This window comes from Leuresthes tenuis, unplaced genomic scaffold (genome assembly GCF_036924035.1).
Source record: "Leuresthes tenuis unplaced genomic scaffold, fLeuTen1.0.hap1 SCAF_21, whole genome shotgun sequence".
Classification (NCBI taxonomy): Eukaryota; Metazoa; Chordata; class Actinopteri; order Atheriniformes; family Atherinopsidae; genus Leuresthes; species Leuresthes tenuis.
Genome location: NW_027325375.1, coordinates 20104622 through 20121073, shown reverse-complemented (window position 1 = coordinate 20121073; position 16452 = coordinate 20104622). Strand labels below are relative to the sequence as shown.

Here is a 16452-nt window from a genome sequence, read left to right as displayed (position 1 = left end):
AGAGGTTTCTTCCTGTTAAAAGGGAGTCGTTCCTTTCCAGGCACGCTCAGGACGGGAGATTGGACTGAAGACAAGTTTCGGTGCAATCTGTTGGTTTCCTTAGCTAGGATATTAGTTTTTTGAATTGGCTCTATATGAATTAATTGGATTATGATTACAATGAATTGAATTCCAATTGGCTTGAATTGGACTATATTACTTAAGTTCCTTGAGATGACAATTGTTGTAATCTGGCGCTATATAAATAAAATTGAATTGAATTGAATTGAATTTCACTAGAGCCAAGAGGAAAAAGGCAAATTTCAAGGTCGAATGATTAACCCCACCCGCCGTGATGAGATCGACTTAAATGTTTAAATGAACACTTGCAGAACTATCCGTTCCCACAGGTAGGTTTAAAAAAAAAAAACAAAAAAAAAAAACAGTCCTCGTGCCAACTTACTCAACTTGGTAAATCCGGCCCTCGACTTTTCCTTCTTAACTCCGAGTTTGAAGCAAAGTTTACGGCAACACTCATCCTGCTTAACTAAATGAGTTGCATGAGAAAACCAGTTAACAAAATGACTGTAAGGGGAGATGTTATAGATGTTGAACTGGATATATTTTTGGTACCAGCCTTACTGTTGCCATGGCAACACATCATTGATTCTGCAGTACATGAACAGAGAGGAAAGTGGATCTCCAGCCCCCCTACATTTCTTATTTATTTCTTTCTTCCTCGCAGAGTGTGAAGTCGAGCTCGGGGAGGAAGAGAAGGAACGTGGGAGATCAGATAATGAGTAGAGAAAATGAAAAAAGGTGGAGGAGGAAATCTGGGGGCGGGCGAGTTTGAATCAAGAGAAAATTGCTCGAAAATGACCCAACTTAGCATCGTGGATGCAGCGGGTGATCTGGCAATGCTGACCCCGCTGCAAAGTGTGGCGCAGATTACGACACCCCCCCCCCTATCTGAAGCGACAACTCAGAGCTGCAAAGTTTGTCCTCAGCTCCAGGCTGGATTCATGGTCACAGTTAAGGCTGGTGAATCCTTCACTATGGCAGAGGAGATTTAAAAGATTTACAAAGGACAGTTGAATGGAGAATCTGCAGGAGAAAAACGCTGGATCGGGACAGATCAGTACTGAAATATTAGCTGGATACTGGGCCGAATCGAGGCCGGAGTGGGTTCAATCATCAATTAGGGAGTTCACTGTATAAGACAAGCTCACTCTTTGTCAACATAGAAGGTATCTGACGGCTCAGTTCAAACTATTCTGCAGATTTTAAATCTAACTGACTCTAATAACTTGTATTCGTATATTTACTTTATGACAGCCTACCTGTCAGATTCATCAGAGATAATTCTGGGTCTTCACCTTTCTCAGCAGGGACAGGGTTATTTGCTGATGAAAGCATTTGATGAAGGGGCGTTTTTTTCGTCCATGAACATCGTGATCTAATTTCTTTTCAAAGCCCTTCTTTAATTGTTCTGCTTCATATGACATTTGAAGCAAATTCTGTGACTAATAGTTTCACATTTTGCTTACCAAACGACCTGACATTCCTCAGTAATTTCCAGACTCATCTATTTGCTTACAATGAGTTGCGAGTTCTGTGTCTGTTTGTCCTCTCGAATAAGGATTTTACTATATTTTACGATCCATACCTCCATTTCAGAACACTTTGCATCGCTAACAGAAGAATAAAACAATTTGTACTTCCTTGTTGTTAAGAAATTCCATTAGGGGCAAGATAGGAAAGCCCTCCGTCAGAAAAGACCTCACAACAGTGTGATAAAAATCCAACACTCAGCAGCAGCTTTCAGGGTCTGGGACACAAAACGGCTCCACTGGGCTTGTTGTGCTAATCTATTTTAACACATCGTGAAAGTTCAATCCGCCGTTGACTTAAATAACGAGGTGACTCTTTCTGCCCATATGAACGGTCGTCTGAGAAGCGGTGGCAATAATATCAAGAGCACCTTTCTGAAAAGTTTCAACTGAAAAAAAAAACTGGGAGCGACCTTACAAAATGTGGCGCTTCTGAAAAAAAGCTGCAGGATGAAGTTCTTTTCTCTCAGATGCTCTCAGATGCTCCATACACAAAGAGCTCGAATAAGGGCAGCTGGAGCCGATATTCCACCACCAACTAGTTCAGAACTGAAGAAGCCTTTCGGATGAGAGGTGAAACGTCTTCAAGTGCGGCTGCCATCATTCAAGCTCCTGGGATTATCATGACCTGGATGACTGAGAATCTACACTGGGATGTTGTAAGGAAGAAAGTGGAGAAAAGGCAACAAGATCCTAAAGTCATGAAATGCTTCGACAGGTACAATATGTTGCAGTTTAACAATCAAACCTAAAAAAAGATGTTCATCAATGTTGGAGGGCATTAAACCTCTGACTTTTTCTTTCTTCACTCCTACCCATTAAATGTGGAAAAAAAAATAGAAAAAAAATAAATAAACCTGCACAATTACGAGAACAACGACCTGCAGAAATGTCATCACGTAGTTTCTGATCGTCAATTGCGAAACTGCGTTCCTAACATGTGGATTCCAAGCACCTGCCACACATTTCCTGGTGAGACTTGACTGGGAAAAGAATGTGGCAATAAAAAAAAAAAAAAAAAGAAGAGAAATTAAAACATTGGACTAAACCCTTGTATGTAAAAAAAAACAAAAAAAAACAGCCCAGTTACTAAGCAGCCCACTGGGGAAATGCTTAGCAACAGTGCTTAGCAAAGACTTTAATCACTAATCCCTAAAAAAAAACAAACAGATGATCTAAAAGCAGTTAAATATAAAACAACTAAAAATACACCCGGGTCCGTATAAACTGGGTTCTATCTAAAGCGAATCTAAAGCAGAGCGACACTTTTTTTCTCTGCTTTAACAAAGCAGGAGCTGCACCTACAGCCCGGGTGCTGCCTTCAGGCTCCTGGTCGGATCACAAAGTGAATAATCATAAAGAAACCACAAGTTTTGAAGTCAATTAGCAGCAGCTAAAAAGTCCCAAAATAAGGAAACCCCAAACAGCAACTTCAGTGAATAGCAACAGTCAACAAACCCAAATCCATCCCGGTCTACAGCGACCTACACAGACCTTCTGCAGGTAAGAAAATGTGCTTACAAAGTAAAAAACAATGAAAAAAAGAAAAAAAAAGCACGGATGGCGTGATGTAAACATCCACAACATAAGGTTTGTTCAAACTGAAAAACATTTTTTTCCAGCGGTTTTGTTTTAAATGGTGAAAATTAGCTGATGTTTTGGTCCCGTTCTGAGGAGCTGTTAGCTTAGCTCAGCCATCAGCGTCCGACCGCTGTCTGCTTTAGAGAAGACAACACAATCACGCAATCACATCTCTAAAAAAGGAACAGATCATACCTCAAACGCCTACTTTTACCATTGTCTGTTAATCTGAACGGAACAGAGGAGGTCCTGAGTCAATTCTTAAAGGTTTAATGATTTGCCTTCGTTTTGGGAAATCCAGACAGATAATTGGATGAAATCTGACCGTTAATGACCATCCTCTCACCTCCTTAACTTGGGATGTCAATCAGTCACAAAAATATTTACTTTACATTGTATCACACAAAAAACTGAACCCACTGTAAAGGCTTATTTCTTCCCAGTGTATCCTGCACCATCCGGACCGTTGGGCCCCATCAATCCATTTTTCAGCCAGTTAAATGTGCTGAATCAGTTTCCGGTCAGTGACAGACTGGCTGTTCAGCATAAGTAATAAGCCCTGAAACCCCTTTCCAACCGTTTTTGGATAATCAATCATGTTTGTCCTGAGAAATCCATCCTCTTTTACATATTATCCAACAAATCAAGAAAATGTGACACCGGGAAAATACGTTGCTTCAGAAAACAATGGTAGATGCCTCCGCATCCTCCTGGGTTGTTGATTATCTCACGTACAGACCACAGATTATGCAGCTGAGGGGTGGTGAGTCTGCGTGGGTGGCCACAGCTGCACAGAGGAAGTCCACTCTCACCATTTCTTTTCACGTCAGACTTCCAGTCCAACCTGAATACTCTGAAGACTCTGCAGTTGTGGATGTATCCCTGAAGGACAAGAGGCCGAGTGCTTTTCAACCACGCTGTGGCACGATGTGGAAACAAAAGACCAAAAGAGACGCAACAAGCCAAACATCTGGACTGGACAGGGAAACCAGGCCGTCTACAAAACAGGACGGAGCAGATTAAACTCTCTGAGGAGGTCCTTCGTGGGTCTGCAGCAAGGATTCTGCATCAACATCCTCTGTTGTTTAAGTCTGTGGTGGAAAGAGGCATTTTTTTCTCGTAGCAGTCAGTTGGGGAAGCAAATCAGAACCAGCGGCTCAAAAGCAACCTGGAAAAACTTCTGAAGAGAGCTGAAAGAAGCTGCTCAACTGACTCACATGAGTCAGTGCCAGGAGAGACATAACGGGTGGCTGCAATGCATAATTTTACTGTAGTTAGTTCATCGCGGCTCATCACAGAGTTACTCATCAAGTTGATCATTACGGAGTTATTTATTAAGATATATTTTTTATTAAAACCATGTTTTCAATACGTTTTTAATACATGATGACAACCAAAGTTTAGAGGAAAAATTCAGGTTAATTACAAAGCCCAAAACCTTCAAATCCCACATCCCATAAGCTCTGACTAGTTCTTTTAAATGGATGACTATCAGAATAGTTTAACTAAACTACAATCCTGTCAACATGCTGATACTCCAACTTGTTAGTTATCAGTAGTCATTGCTGCATTATCGCACATCTCTTGTGATAAGCAGCACTCATCCTGAAACTGTGCCATGACGTTTATGACTGCACGCCTGCAAACATCTGTCTGACCTCTGTTGTGTTGACGGAGTCTGTACACAATGCCTTTGTTGCAGTTCTCGCCACACACTGGTTTTCTCATACATTTCGCCACGACGACACGGACAAAATGAAAATACAGCAGCCGTATCGCCGTGTGTGGTTAAACCTTCGAACTCTGAGCTTCACAAAAGTGCGGTTCGCTGGCCTAATGAACCGAATCGCCGACTGCTGCGGTTGTTCCATGAACTCGATTTCCAGAACAGTTGGGAAGTTTTCAAAACCTTCCCGGAGAGGCAGAGATCATCGATGCCGTGTGACGACCCAAAGAGCTGAGCTGCTCATGCTGCCGACTGTAAATACCAACAGACGGCGTGCAAGAGGAGGGGAAATCCCAGCCTCCATCAACACACTTTTGAAGCACCGACGCTTCGTTACAACGGTTCTTCTCACAATTACCAACAATGCAATGCGGGTTTTCTCAAAATTACGGGATTGCATTTGTGCCAAAATTATGCTCACAAACTCACCGTTTATGTCCACTCAGCACATGAAAAAACAGCGATCTCCACGCATGAATAGCTCTGAACTATACATCAGTTATGACAAAACTATTTCAACAATGATGTTGTCTGTGTAGGATGCCAACCTAACAAAACGTTTGACTGTCGGTTCAGCTTTAATCCATACTTCTGTGTTTTTATGAAGACAATATGCGTTTTTGTATCAATAAACTCTCTGCTCCAAGTTTATTCACTTGAAATTTAAGTCTCCATTTGATTTATAATACGATTCATGTTTGTAATCGCGATTAATTGCATTTTTTTCCACAGTTAACGCACGATTAATCTTTATATTAAAAATATAGAATCAAATAAACACAAAGAAAAAGTTACATCTTTTATTTCTTCTTTCAAATAAAAAAAAAGTGCATTGTAGACCCACTTGAAAAAACACAGCACATAAAATGCCACAACAATGTGGTCTTAAAACTGAAGAACAAGGTCTAATGACAGTTAAATGAATGAAAAACTGCAGTCATTAGACACATCCCATTCAGAACTATGAACTCTTAGTGACTTTTCTCCTATTTATTAAGCCAATTGCTAAGGCTGCAATTAATGCATAAACTATGACAGCCCTAATTTATAAATATATGTATATTTTTTTCATTCCGGTATTTATGTCTCCATTTTTCCTTCCTTTGCATGGTGCCCTTGAACCCAACCTCTCCCCCAGTGGCAGCTGGGACAGGCTCCAGCCCCCCCCCTGGACTCCAGAATCAAATTAAGCTATTAGAGAAAATTGATGGATGTTGCCTCTGACTCATTAACATAAAAGTATTCATCTCTGCATTTTATTTTTCATTTTACAATGTATTTCATCTCATTTAACTGGAACATCTCAAATTTCTAGATTTATTCACTGCTCCCTTTGCATTATCTCCCATCAGTTTCCACAAGTGTCCTTTTTACCTCTGCGTTTCTGCTTTATTACACAAGCGGATGAATACCGAATTGAAAATTTAAAGTGAATAAAGAGGCATCAACACCTTGTGGAATTGACAAAGTTGAAAATAAAAGCATTTTGGGGACATTTAAGAGCACACGAGTTGATATTTGTAGCCTTTTGCGCATTGCCAGCATCATCGAGGCAATACTAAAAAAAAAAGAACAAGGTCAAAACTACAGAGAGTGCAAAACTACAAAGGAATAGTTGAACTGACAGATCCAGATGTTCTGGAAGGTCGGAAATCTGTAGTTTTCAACACGGTTCTGTACAATCCAGAGTTATATAAACAAAGTCAAATCTTTTGTCTTGTGTTGAGTTAAACAGTATACATCGGAACATAATGTTGGCACAAATTCACCAGATTTCACCATTTATGCACATATGTGACATACATTTATATAAGTGTACTCCTCAACTTCCAGATGTTTCATGCAGACTGCAGTTTGTGAGCAAACGACACATTTTTCCCTCAAACACTCACTACGAAAAGACTAACTTGCAGCAAATTTAAGCTGGAAGCATCCAGTTACAACACTTCATATCGAGCTGACAAGGTGATGAAAACCAGCGGGAACACGAGTAAAGACGACATGCGACATGCAAACATTCAGAAAGACCCAACACTGCCCCATTCTGCCACCATGCTCATTCTCTCGGTTTCAGTCCACGTCCACCTTCAGTCCCGTCTTCGTCGGTGTCGTGTCGCTTACCTTAGTGGTGACAATGCAAAGACAATCCATGCTGGCCAGACAAAAAAAAAATCTTTCAACCTATGCTTGAATTCATCACCAATAACATCACCGCGGGAGCAAAAAAACGTGGGAAGATGGAGCATAAAAAAAAACAGCATGAAGGAACAGATAAAAAAAAAAAAAAAAAAAAAAAAAAGGTAGTGGAAGCTGAAGAAGAGGAGGGGGAGGATAAGCATACACACTCACACATTCACAAACTCCCCGGCAAGGATGAGAAGCCACAGAGGACAGACGCTACTGCATGTGGGCTGCTTCTGATGATCGGGGTGCCTCCTCCACAGCGTTTGAAGGCTATCAGCATTCCTCACACCGTTTCAGAGCACAGCACGCGTCACCAGCCAACACATGAAAATAAAACGCATCGCAGCCGGTCTCCTCAGACAACATGGAATAATTCCTCTGTAGCTTCTCCCCCCCTCTCAGTCAGCCTCCTGGTTCCAGTTCCTCCTCTCCTCCTCTGTACCTCTTCTGTCTCCGGGCTGAGTGACTAAGCAGCGTCATGGGATATGAGAGAGGGAGGTAAGATAGTGAACGATGAGTGCGTCAGCTCCGCGGGATTAATTAGTTCCTACGCTCTCCGTTTCATTTGTTGTTAGCTGCTCTGGCAGTCAGCTGGATGCTGACCACACACTGGCTTTACGTTCTTGCTTCTGAGCAGCGGCAGCTCTGCCATCCACAAACATGTTTCATAGTTTCTGTTTGAGGTTTTACCAGGATAACAAGTACTGGGATGCTATAACCAAAGCTATCAGTTAGAATAACTCCAACAAACAGAAACTCCTGACACGAAATAAAATGAAAAATTGAAATAAGAAGTCAAATCAATGGCCCCAGTCCGGGACTCAAACCAATGGCAGCTGCATCGAGGAACTACAGCCTCTGTGCATGGGACGCCTGCTCGACCAGTTGAGCTGTGTGGTTTTTGAATGTCAAACATTTTTTAAGTTTTTGAATGTTTGAAAGAAAAAAAAAAACAAAAAAAAAACAAGAACCTCCCCCAGAAACTTCTCCATTTTATTGCCAGGAAAAAACCTCACATGGCTTCAAATGGGTTGGGGGTATGACTCTGACTTTTTCCATCCATCCATCCAGCTTTTCCGGAGGCAGCAGCTTGAGCAGAGAAACCCAGATGTCCCTGTCCACGGCCACTTCCTCCAGCTCTTCCAAGGGGGACACCGAAGCATTCCCAGACCAGCCGAGAGACATAATCTCTCCAACGTGTCCTGGGTCTCCCCCGGGATCTCCTCCCAGTGGAACGTGCCCGGAACACCTCACCAGGGAGGCATCCTAACCCTAATGCCCGAGCCACCTCATCTGGCTCCTCTCGATGCGGAGGAGCAGCGGTTCTACTCCGAGCCCCTCCCGGATGACTGAGGTTCTCACCCTATCTCTAAGGGAGAGCCCAGACACCCTGCGGAGGAAGCCCATGTCGGCCGCTTGTATTCGCGATCTCGTTCTTTCGGTCACTACCAACAACCCGTGACCATAGGTGAGGGTAGGAGCGTAGATTGACCAGTAAATTGAGAGCTTCGCCTTCTGGCCCAGCTCCTTCTTCACAACGGGCCGGTGCAGAGCCCGCAACACTGCAGACGCCGCACCGATCCGCCCGTCAATCTCCCGCTCCATTCATCCCTCAATCGTGAACAACAACCCCGAGATACTTGAACTCCTCCAATTGGGGAAGGATCTCATTCCCGACTCGGAGAGGGCATCCCACCCTTTTCCGGCTGAGGACCATGGGCTCGGATTTTCTCGGATTTGGAGGTGACATAAAAATACTTTTTATGTAATCCAATGACCCCGCCTCCACCTCCACCCAGCAGATGACACCGCCTGCCCCGTTTACTCCAATTCTATGCTTTGAACCATTCCGAATGAAAGGAAGCTAAATTATACAAGGTCACATGTGTATGGAAGTGTCAGACTGGTATTAGAAATGTATCGTTGGTTGGATGGTCGGAGCCGAAGCTGCAGGTCAGAGCTGAGGCCATTAATGGCTGCTTACCTCCTCGACAGCCCAGTTTGTGTGTTTACAGTCAACATCCCAACCAGAGATGGGATCTGATAAGAATAAACTTTGGGTTTACCGTCTTTGCCAACTCCATAAAGGTAATGCGAGTACAACTTGTTTGCTATGCAGTGCTGCACATTTTGTAGAATTTCAGTCTCTATTTTGATTTTGACGACCTACAATTAAATAAAAAGTGTCGTCCGAAATCTAAAACTCGTGCCCCATCAATCCAACTCAAAGCAAAGGCAAATCAAGCGCTCCCTGTTGACCGTGAGCCAATCACAGCTGTTCCTGGCAGGAGGAGCTAGAAGTTTCCCGGTTGAAGTTTGGACGAGTAGCGAAACAGAGAACAGAGTGTGGAAACGAAAACCATATCATCATCATCATCTGTTGTTTGGAAATACTTCGGATTCAGGGCACGTGTTGTTAACCAAGAATAAATCACATGTAAATAGTGCTGCAGCGTTGTGTCTGCACCGCAAAGCAAGACAACTGACTGATTAAACCATCTGAAAACACACCACTGACTACAGTATGATGAAGGCCTGAAGGCCAAGAAAAACGGTCCAGTGGTTGTTAACCTGGATGGTCCGACATCCACCGCATTTGTTTTCTACACGTTTTAATGAATGAAACGCCATGTGAAAGTGGAAGCACGGCCCTGTTGATTTATTCTGTAATTGGTTTTCTTTTAGATTATATTTTACTTCTTAGAGATGCTCTGAATTTAGCAGAATGAACATTAGCAGGAATGTAGCACATCATGGAGGAAAGCAGTGTTACGTTTACGCGAGAGTGGAATTAAAACATTCTTTTCTACTGACATATGTGAATAATCGTGACGAATAAAGAGAAAATTTCACTCTTGAATGTGTTATTTTCATACCAGATAATTAACTACTGTGGAACCTGACAAACGGGACATCTTGCGACACCACGTCGACACTGGTTTCCTCGCTCATCGCTCTCCACGGGGGGCACAGAGAGTGTGAAGGGGTTGAGCTGAGCTGTCAGTAACCTGAGAGCTGAAGTCAGCTGTCTGTCAGTCAACGTTTATGGAGGAAATGAGGAAATATTCATTTCATCGAGGCTTTCTCAGTCAATGATTGCAGATGAGGTGACAGGTTACAGATGATCTGGTTGGTTGTTAAACAGTATCAGCGGCCCATATGCAGCACACAGCACAGAAATTACTGGTGAAATGATTTAGCAGATGTTGGAACTTCCCCATTAGTCATAAAATGAAGCCATCTTTTTGGCTGCTGCCTCTTCCTCTGTGTCTTGATTCCATTTTTTGTACATTTTTACAGCAACACGTGTATGATGTCGCAGAGCCTGCTGCCATCGAAGAAGGAACCGATGAGCTCAGAGTAGAACTATTCGATGTTTCGGAAGAGCAGAATCCCCTACTGCTGTAGCAGCTGCTCAAAGCAACAAATAACCTATTCTCCTTAACCGAGGCTCTCGTTTCATCGCCAATTAGGATTGGTTCCTCTGAGTTTAAGGCTATCTGACTGTGGGCAGTGCTCTGCCTATTCAAAGCAGAAATCCCCAACAACAACGACATCGATGGCTGATTTCGGGCCATTTCATTTCTCGAACATAAAGCATCTTATAGTCGCGTTAACGCGATTAAGAAGTTTAACAACAGAGCTGCCTAACCCTCCCTCTCCGGCTTCTGCTCTGTGACCGACGAGGCTGAGGGCGCGAGCGGCAGCGCGACACCAGATGAAGTGAAACGACATTTTCCTCGAGGTGAAAACGTTCACGCTTGTTCCTGTCAGTGAAATTAAACTGTCACAGGTAGAAAAGCCAAAAAGGTCTTCATGACACCACCTGATCGACAAGCTTAAATATGTGGGAAAGTTGTGTTTTCAACTGATCCCATTCACGGTTTCGTTTCGTTTTACACAACTTCAGCACACTTGTATGGCTAACTGGAGGTGTTATAGCTATAGGACATGTGTAGGAAGAAAATTCTACTCTGCCATAGCTCTCTCATTGTTGTCATGGGTAACCCAAATGAAGCCGTGAGGAACGTGTCAGACATAACAATCACAACCTAAATATTTTGTCAGCCGCAACTAATGAGCATTAATTAAACAGAATGCACAACAATACTGACAACCATGCTGTCGATGAACTCAGCAAGTGCAAAGAGATCAGCAACAAGATCCCTTAGCCACTCAGGTGTCTGGATCCTTCCCCCTTTAAGAGACTAAAAAGTCTCCAAACTCTCCCACGTGAACTGTCCTAGTACCTGTTTACTCGATCCATCCCGTTGCAGAGACGCGTTGCAGATTTTGACCGTGATAACCGCCTTCATTTGCAGACGAAGAAGCTCCCATACACTCACAGTCTGAGCTCATTCACCTGCTCGGGCTTCCTTTGCTGGAGCAAAGGGGCTAATCTTTTCAGGTGATGCGGCTCAGGCAGCCTCAACTTATTGCATTAGAGGGAAGGAATTATATAACCTCCTTTGTTAGGGCTGCCCCTCATATGTACAGACTGTGTGAGACAAATTTGGATTCCTCACTGTAAGTAACAGGACAGATAGTAATAACAGCCTTATAGACCGATTTACCCAAAAGCCAGCCATGCATGTTGTCTCTGAAGCTGGCCTGTGCTTGGCCATAACACGCATAGAAAAAGGCTTTTATGGAAGGTATATATTCTCTGACTGACTGTCGTTTAATTTCAGTATGTTCACAATTAAAATTCAGCACATTGTAATCTCATTTGGCGCTTTTCCCCTTTCTGTGGAGTAACAGAAACACAGGAAGAACCGAAACCGAATTCAAATTACTGAACTGATTGAGGTCACTGCCATGAACACAAGGGGAAGATTATACAACTCTCCACTTTCTCATGTGTACTTAAAAAGAAGTGGAGCGCTCCAGAGAGCGCCGGCTGATATCACTGTGCAGCTGATAATCTCATTTAAATTTGTGACCTCATAGTTGCTCGGATTATGGAGCTAAAAACTGCTTCTTGAAGGAAACGGCGGCTGCGCGGGGAAAGATGTGCGGGGCTGTACCAAACTGTGGTGTGAGACCCTGAGTGAAAGAACCAAACTGCATGTTAGCAACAAAAACACACCGGCTGACGTGTGCCATGTGCAAGAAAATCCATAAAAGATCCCACAAACCTAATGCAAGGCATACATTACATACAGAAAGTATGAATGGTTTCAGAAGGACACTGCTGGGTTCAGAGCTGCTGTGCTCCCTCTGCTGGGAACAACAAGCAGGTGCCAAAGTACTCAGCACATTCACACAGAGTTCCCTCCGATAAAACCAGTGTGTGCAGCCTTTCAGGTACTGACGATAGCACACCCAGAATGCACTGCGAACATGGCTTCTGCAGACATTTTCTTAAAAGTTGGTCCACTGTGTCAGCGGTTTGCTCAAACAAATCAGAAGACAACTCTTCTCCGAATCCCCTGTTTCTTGGGCTTAGTTTATAATAGAAACATCTTTTAAAGTTTAAACAGGTCGCGGAACATTAAACTTTTACAAACTGAAGAAGTATTTTGACATATTTTATGTTTTTTTTTACTAAATTTCTGGGTCAATTTTATGATTTTCGAGGCTAGACTGCAATGATGTCCCACTGCATTTTGACACTTTAAAATATGCAAAACCATTTTCCTTTTAAACTAGTTTCATGCTTACAATTTCTCCTCTTCATATACAATTTATATATTCATACATTTAAAGTGGCCATTTTTTGGACTCTTTCGTCTAGTGTGATTTTTATCGTTATCGGCCTCACAGTTTTCTCTTTAATCACTCCAAAGCGCCGAGTGCTCATACCCAAACTCCAAAAATACTCCCATTACATTGAGGTTTTCGCTACACAATTAAAAGTAAGGGATCTCCTTAACCTGCCATAAAGAAAAGCTATGTAATACAGTCCAGATTAAGTCCGTCAACCACAGTAACCGGTCACTCACGGTGGCTCCCTGACACTCACAAGAAGTTAACCAAATCAGCGAACCCCACAGCTTCATTATTCTAGGTTTGAATCTCAAAACAGATGTGTATAATTTCTAAGAATAAGTTTAAGGGGTTTTCAAAACTGTCAAAGGAAGTATCTCAACGGGTGGCCATTGCATTGGCACCTTTCAAAATTTCCTCCGAAAGTTTTTTGGTTTGAATCGTTGACCAACATATGGAAAAGATGTAAATATGTAACGTATAGTTCGGATTGACAACAAAAACAGAAAACAGTTGTGTGTCTTACGTAAGAACTGGCACAGACAGATTAAGTCATCACTTGCTGGTTAATCTTTTTGCTGCTTTAGTACGTCTTTGATTAGAAGCTCAGATAGCGTAAGCCTTTGACCCTGCAGAAACTAAAAATACATACCTGGCAAACTGAGGCAGACTGAGGTACACTGAAGAACATTGAAGCAGACTGAGGCACACTGAAGCAGACTGAGGCAGACTGAAGCATACAGAGGCAGACTGAAGCATAAAGAGGCAGACGGAGGTACACTGAAGCAGACTGAGGCAGACTGAAGCATACAGAGGCAGACTGAAGCATAAAGAGGCAGACGGAGGCACACTGAAGCAGACTGAGGCACACTGAAGCAGACTGAGGCACACTGAAGCAGACTGAAGCATACAGAGGCACACTGAAGCATACAGAGGCACACTGAAGCATACAGAGGCACACTGAAGCATACAGAGGCACACTGAAGCATACAGAGGCAGACTGAGGTACACTGAAGCAGACTGAGGCACACTGAAGCAGACTGAGGCACACTGAAGCAGACTGAGGCACACTGAAGCAGACTGAGGCACACTGAAGCAGACTGAGGCACACTGAAGCAGACTGAGGCACACTGAGGCACACTGAAGCATACAGAGGCAGACTGAAGCATACAGAGGCAGACTGAAGCATACAGAGGCAGACTGAAGCAGACTGAAGCATACAGAGGCACACTGAAGCATACAGAGGCACATTGAAGCAGACTGAGGCACACTGAAGCATACAGAGGCACATTGAAGCATACAGAGGCAGACTGAAGCATAAAGAGGCAGACGGAGGTACACTGAAGCAGACTGAGGCACACTGAAGCATACAGAGGCAGACTGAAGCATACAGAGGCAGACTGAAGCATACAGAGGCAGACTGAAGCATACAGAGGCAGACTGAAGCATACAGAGGCAGACTGAAGCAGACTGAAGCATACAGAGGCACATTGAAGCAGACTGAGGCAGACTGAAGCATAAAGAGGCAGACGGAGGTACACTGAAGCAGACTGAGGCACACTGAAGCAGACTGAGGCACACTGAGGCAGACTGAGGCACACTGAAGCAGACTGAGGCACACTGAAGCATACAGAGGCACACTGAAGCATACAGAGGCACATTGAAGCATACAGAGGCAGACTGAAGCATACAGAGGCAGACTGAGGTACACTGAAGCAGACTGAGGCACACTGAAGCACACTGAAGCAGACTGAGGCACACTGAAGCAGACTGAGGCACACTGAAGCATACTGAGGCAGACTGAAGCATACAGAAGCAGACGGAGGTACACTGAAGCACATTGAAGCATACAGAGGCACACTGAAGCATACAGAGGCAGACTGAGGTACACTGAAGCAGACTGAGGCACACTGAAGCACACTGAAGCAGACTGAGGCACACTGAAGCAGACTGAGGCACACTGAAGCAGACTGAGGCACACTGAAGCATACAGAGGCAGACTGAAGCATACAGAGGCACACTGAAGCATACAGAGGCACACTGAAGCAGACTGAAGCATACAGAGGCACACTGAAGCAGACTGAAGCATACAGAGGCACACTGAAGCAGACTGAAGCATACAGAGGCACACTGAAGCATACAGAGGCACATTGAAGCAGACTGAGGCACATTGAAGCAGACTGAGGCAGACTGAAGCATAAAGAGGCAGACTGAAGCATACAGAGGCAGACTGAAGCATACAGAGGCACATTGAAGCATACAGAGGCAGACTGAAGCATACAGAGGCAGACTGAGGTACACTGAAGCAGACTGAGGCAGACTGAAGCACACTGAAGCAGACTGAGGCACACTGAAGCAGACTGAGGCAGACTGAAGCATACAGAGGCAGACTGAAGCATACTGAGGCAGACTGAAGCATACTGAGGCACACTGAAGCATACTGAGGCACACTGAAGCATACTGAGGCACACTGAAGCATACAGAGGCAGACTGAGGTACACTGAAGCAGACTGAGGCAGACTGAAGCACACTGAAGCAGACTGAGGCACACTGAAGCAGACTGAGGCACACTGAAGCATACAGAGGCAGACTGAAGCATACTGAGGCAGACTGAGGCAGACTGAAGCACACTGAAGCAGACTGAGGCACACTGAAGCAGACTGAGGCAGACTGAAGCATACAGAGGCAGACTGAAGCATACAGAGGCAGACGGAGGTACACTGAAGCAGACTGAGGCACATTGAAGCAGACTGAGGCAGACTGAAGCATAAAGAGGCAGACGGAGGTACACTGAAGCAGCAGACTGAGGCACACTGAAGCAGACTGAGGCACACTGAAGCATACAGAGGCACACTGAAGCAGACTGAGGCACACTGAAGCAGACTGAAGCAGACTGAGGCACACTGAAGCAGACTGAGGCACACTGAAGCAGACTGAGGCACACTGAAGCAGACTGAGGCACACTGAAGCAGACTGAGGCACACTGAGGCACACTGAAGCAGACTGAGGCACACTGAAGCAGACTGAGGCACACTGAGGCACACTGAAGCAGACTGAGGCACACTGAAGCAGACTGAGGCACACTGAAGCAGACTGAGGCACACTGAGGCACACTGAAGCATACAGAGGCAGACTGAGGCAGACTGAGGCACACTGAAGCATACAGAGGCACACTGAAGCATACTGAGGCAGACTGAAGCATACTGAGGCAGACTGAAGCATACTGAGGCAGACTGAGGCAGACTGAGGCAGACTGAATCATACAGAGGCACACTGAAGCATACAGAGGCAGACTGAAGCATACAAAGGCACACTGAAGCATACAGAGGCAGACGGAGGTACACTGAAGCAGACTGAGGCACACTGAAGCACATTGAAGCATACAGAGGCACACTGAAGCAGACTGAGGCACACTGAGGCACACTGAAGCAGACTGAGGCACACTGAAGCAGACTGAGGCACACTGAAGCAGACTGAGGCACACTGAAGCAGACTGAGGCACACTGAAGCAGACTGAGGCACACTGAGGCACACTGAAGCAGACTGAGGCAGACTGAAGCAGACTGAGGCACACTGAGGCACACTGAAGCAGACTGAGGCACACTGAGGCACACTGAAGCAGACTGAGGCACACTGAAGCAGACTGAGGCACACTGAAGCAGA

General features: G+C 44.4%; 1 protein-coding gene across 10 annotated transcripts in view; it reads right to left on the bottom strand.

Annotated features, from left to right (window-relative positions):
* dlg2 (discs, large homolog 2 (Drosophila)) overlaps positions 1 to 16452 on the bottom strand; it is a 97846-nt gene that overhangs the window by 64482 nt on the left and 16912 nt on the right. The window contains exon 1 of one of the 10 annotated variants that reach the window (XM_072375705.1): positions 7018 to 7122. The exons of the other annotated variants lie outside the window; for them this stretch is intronic. Coding sequence (XP_072231806.1) covers positions 7018 to 7047 — 30 coding nt within the window. The 5' untranslated portion in view covers positions 7048 to 7122. Of the gene's footprint in view, positions 1 to 7017; positions 7123 to 16452 lie in introns of those variants that run through there. 10 annotated transcript variants of the gene reach the window in all.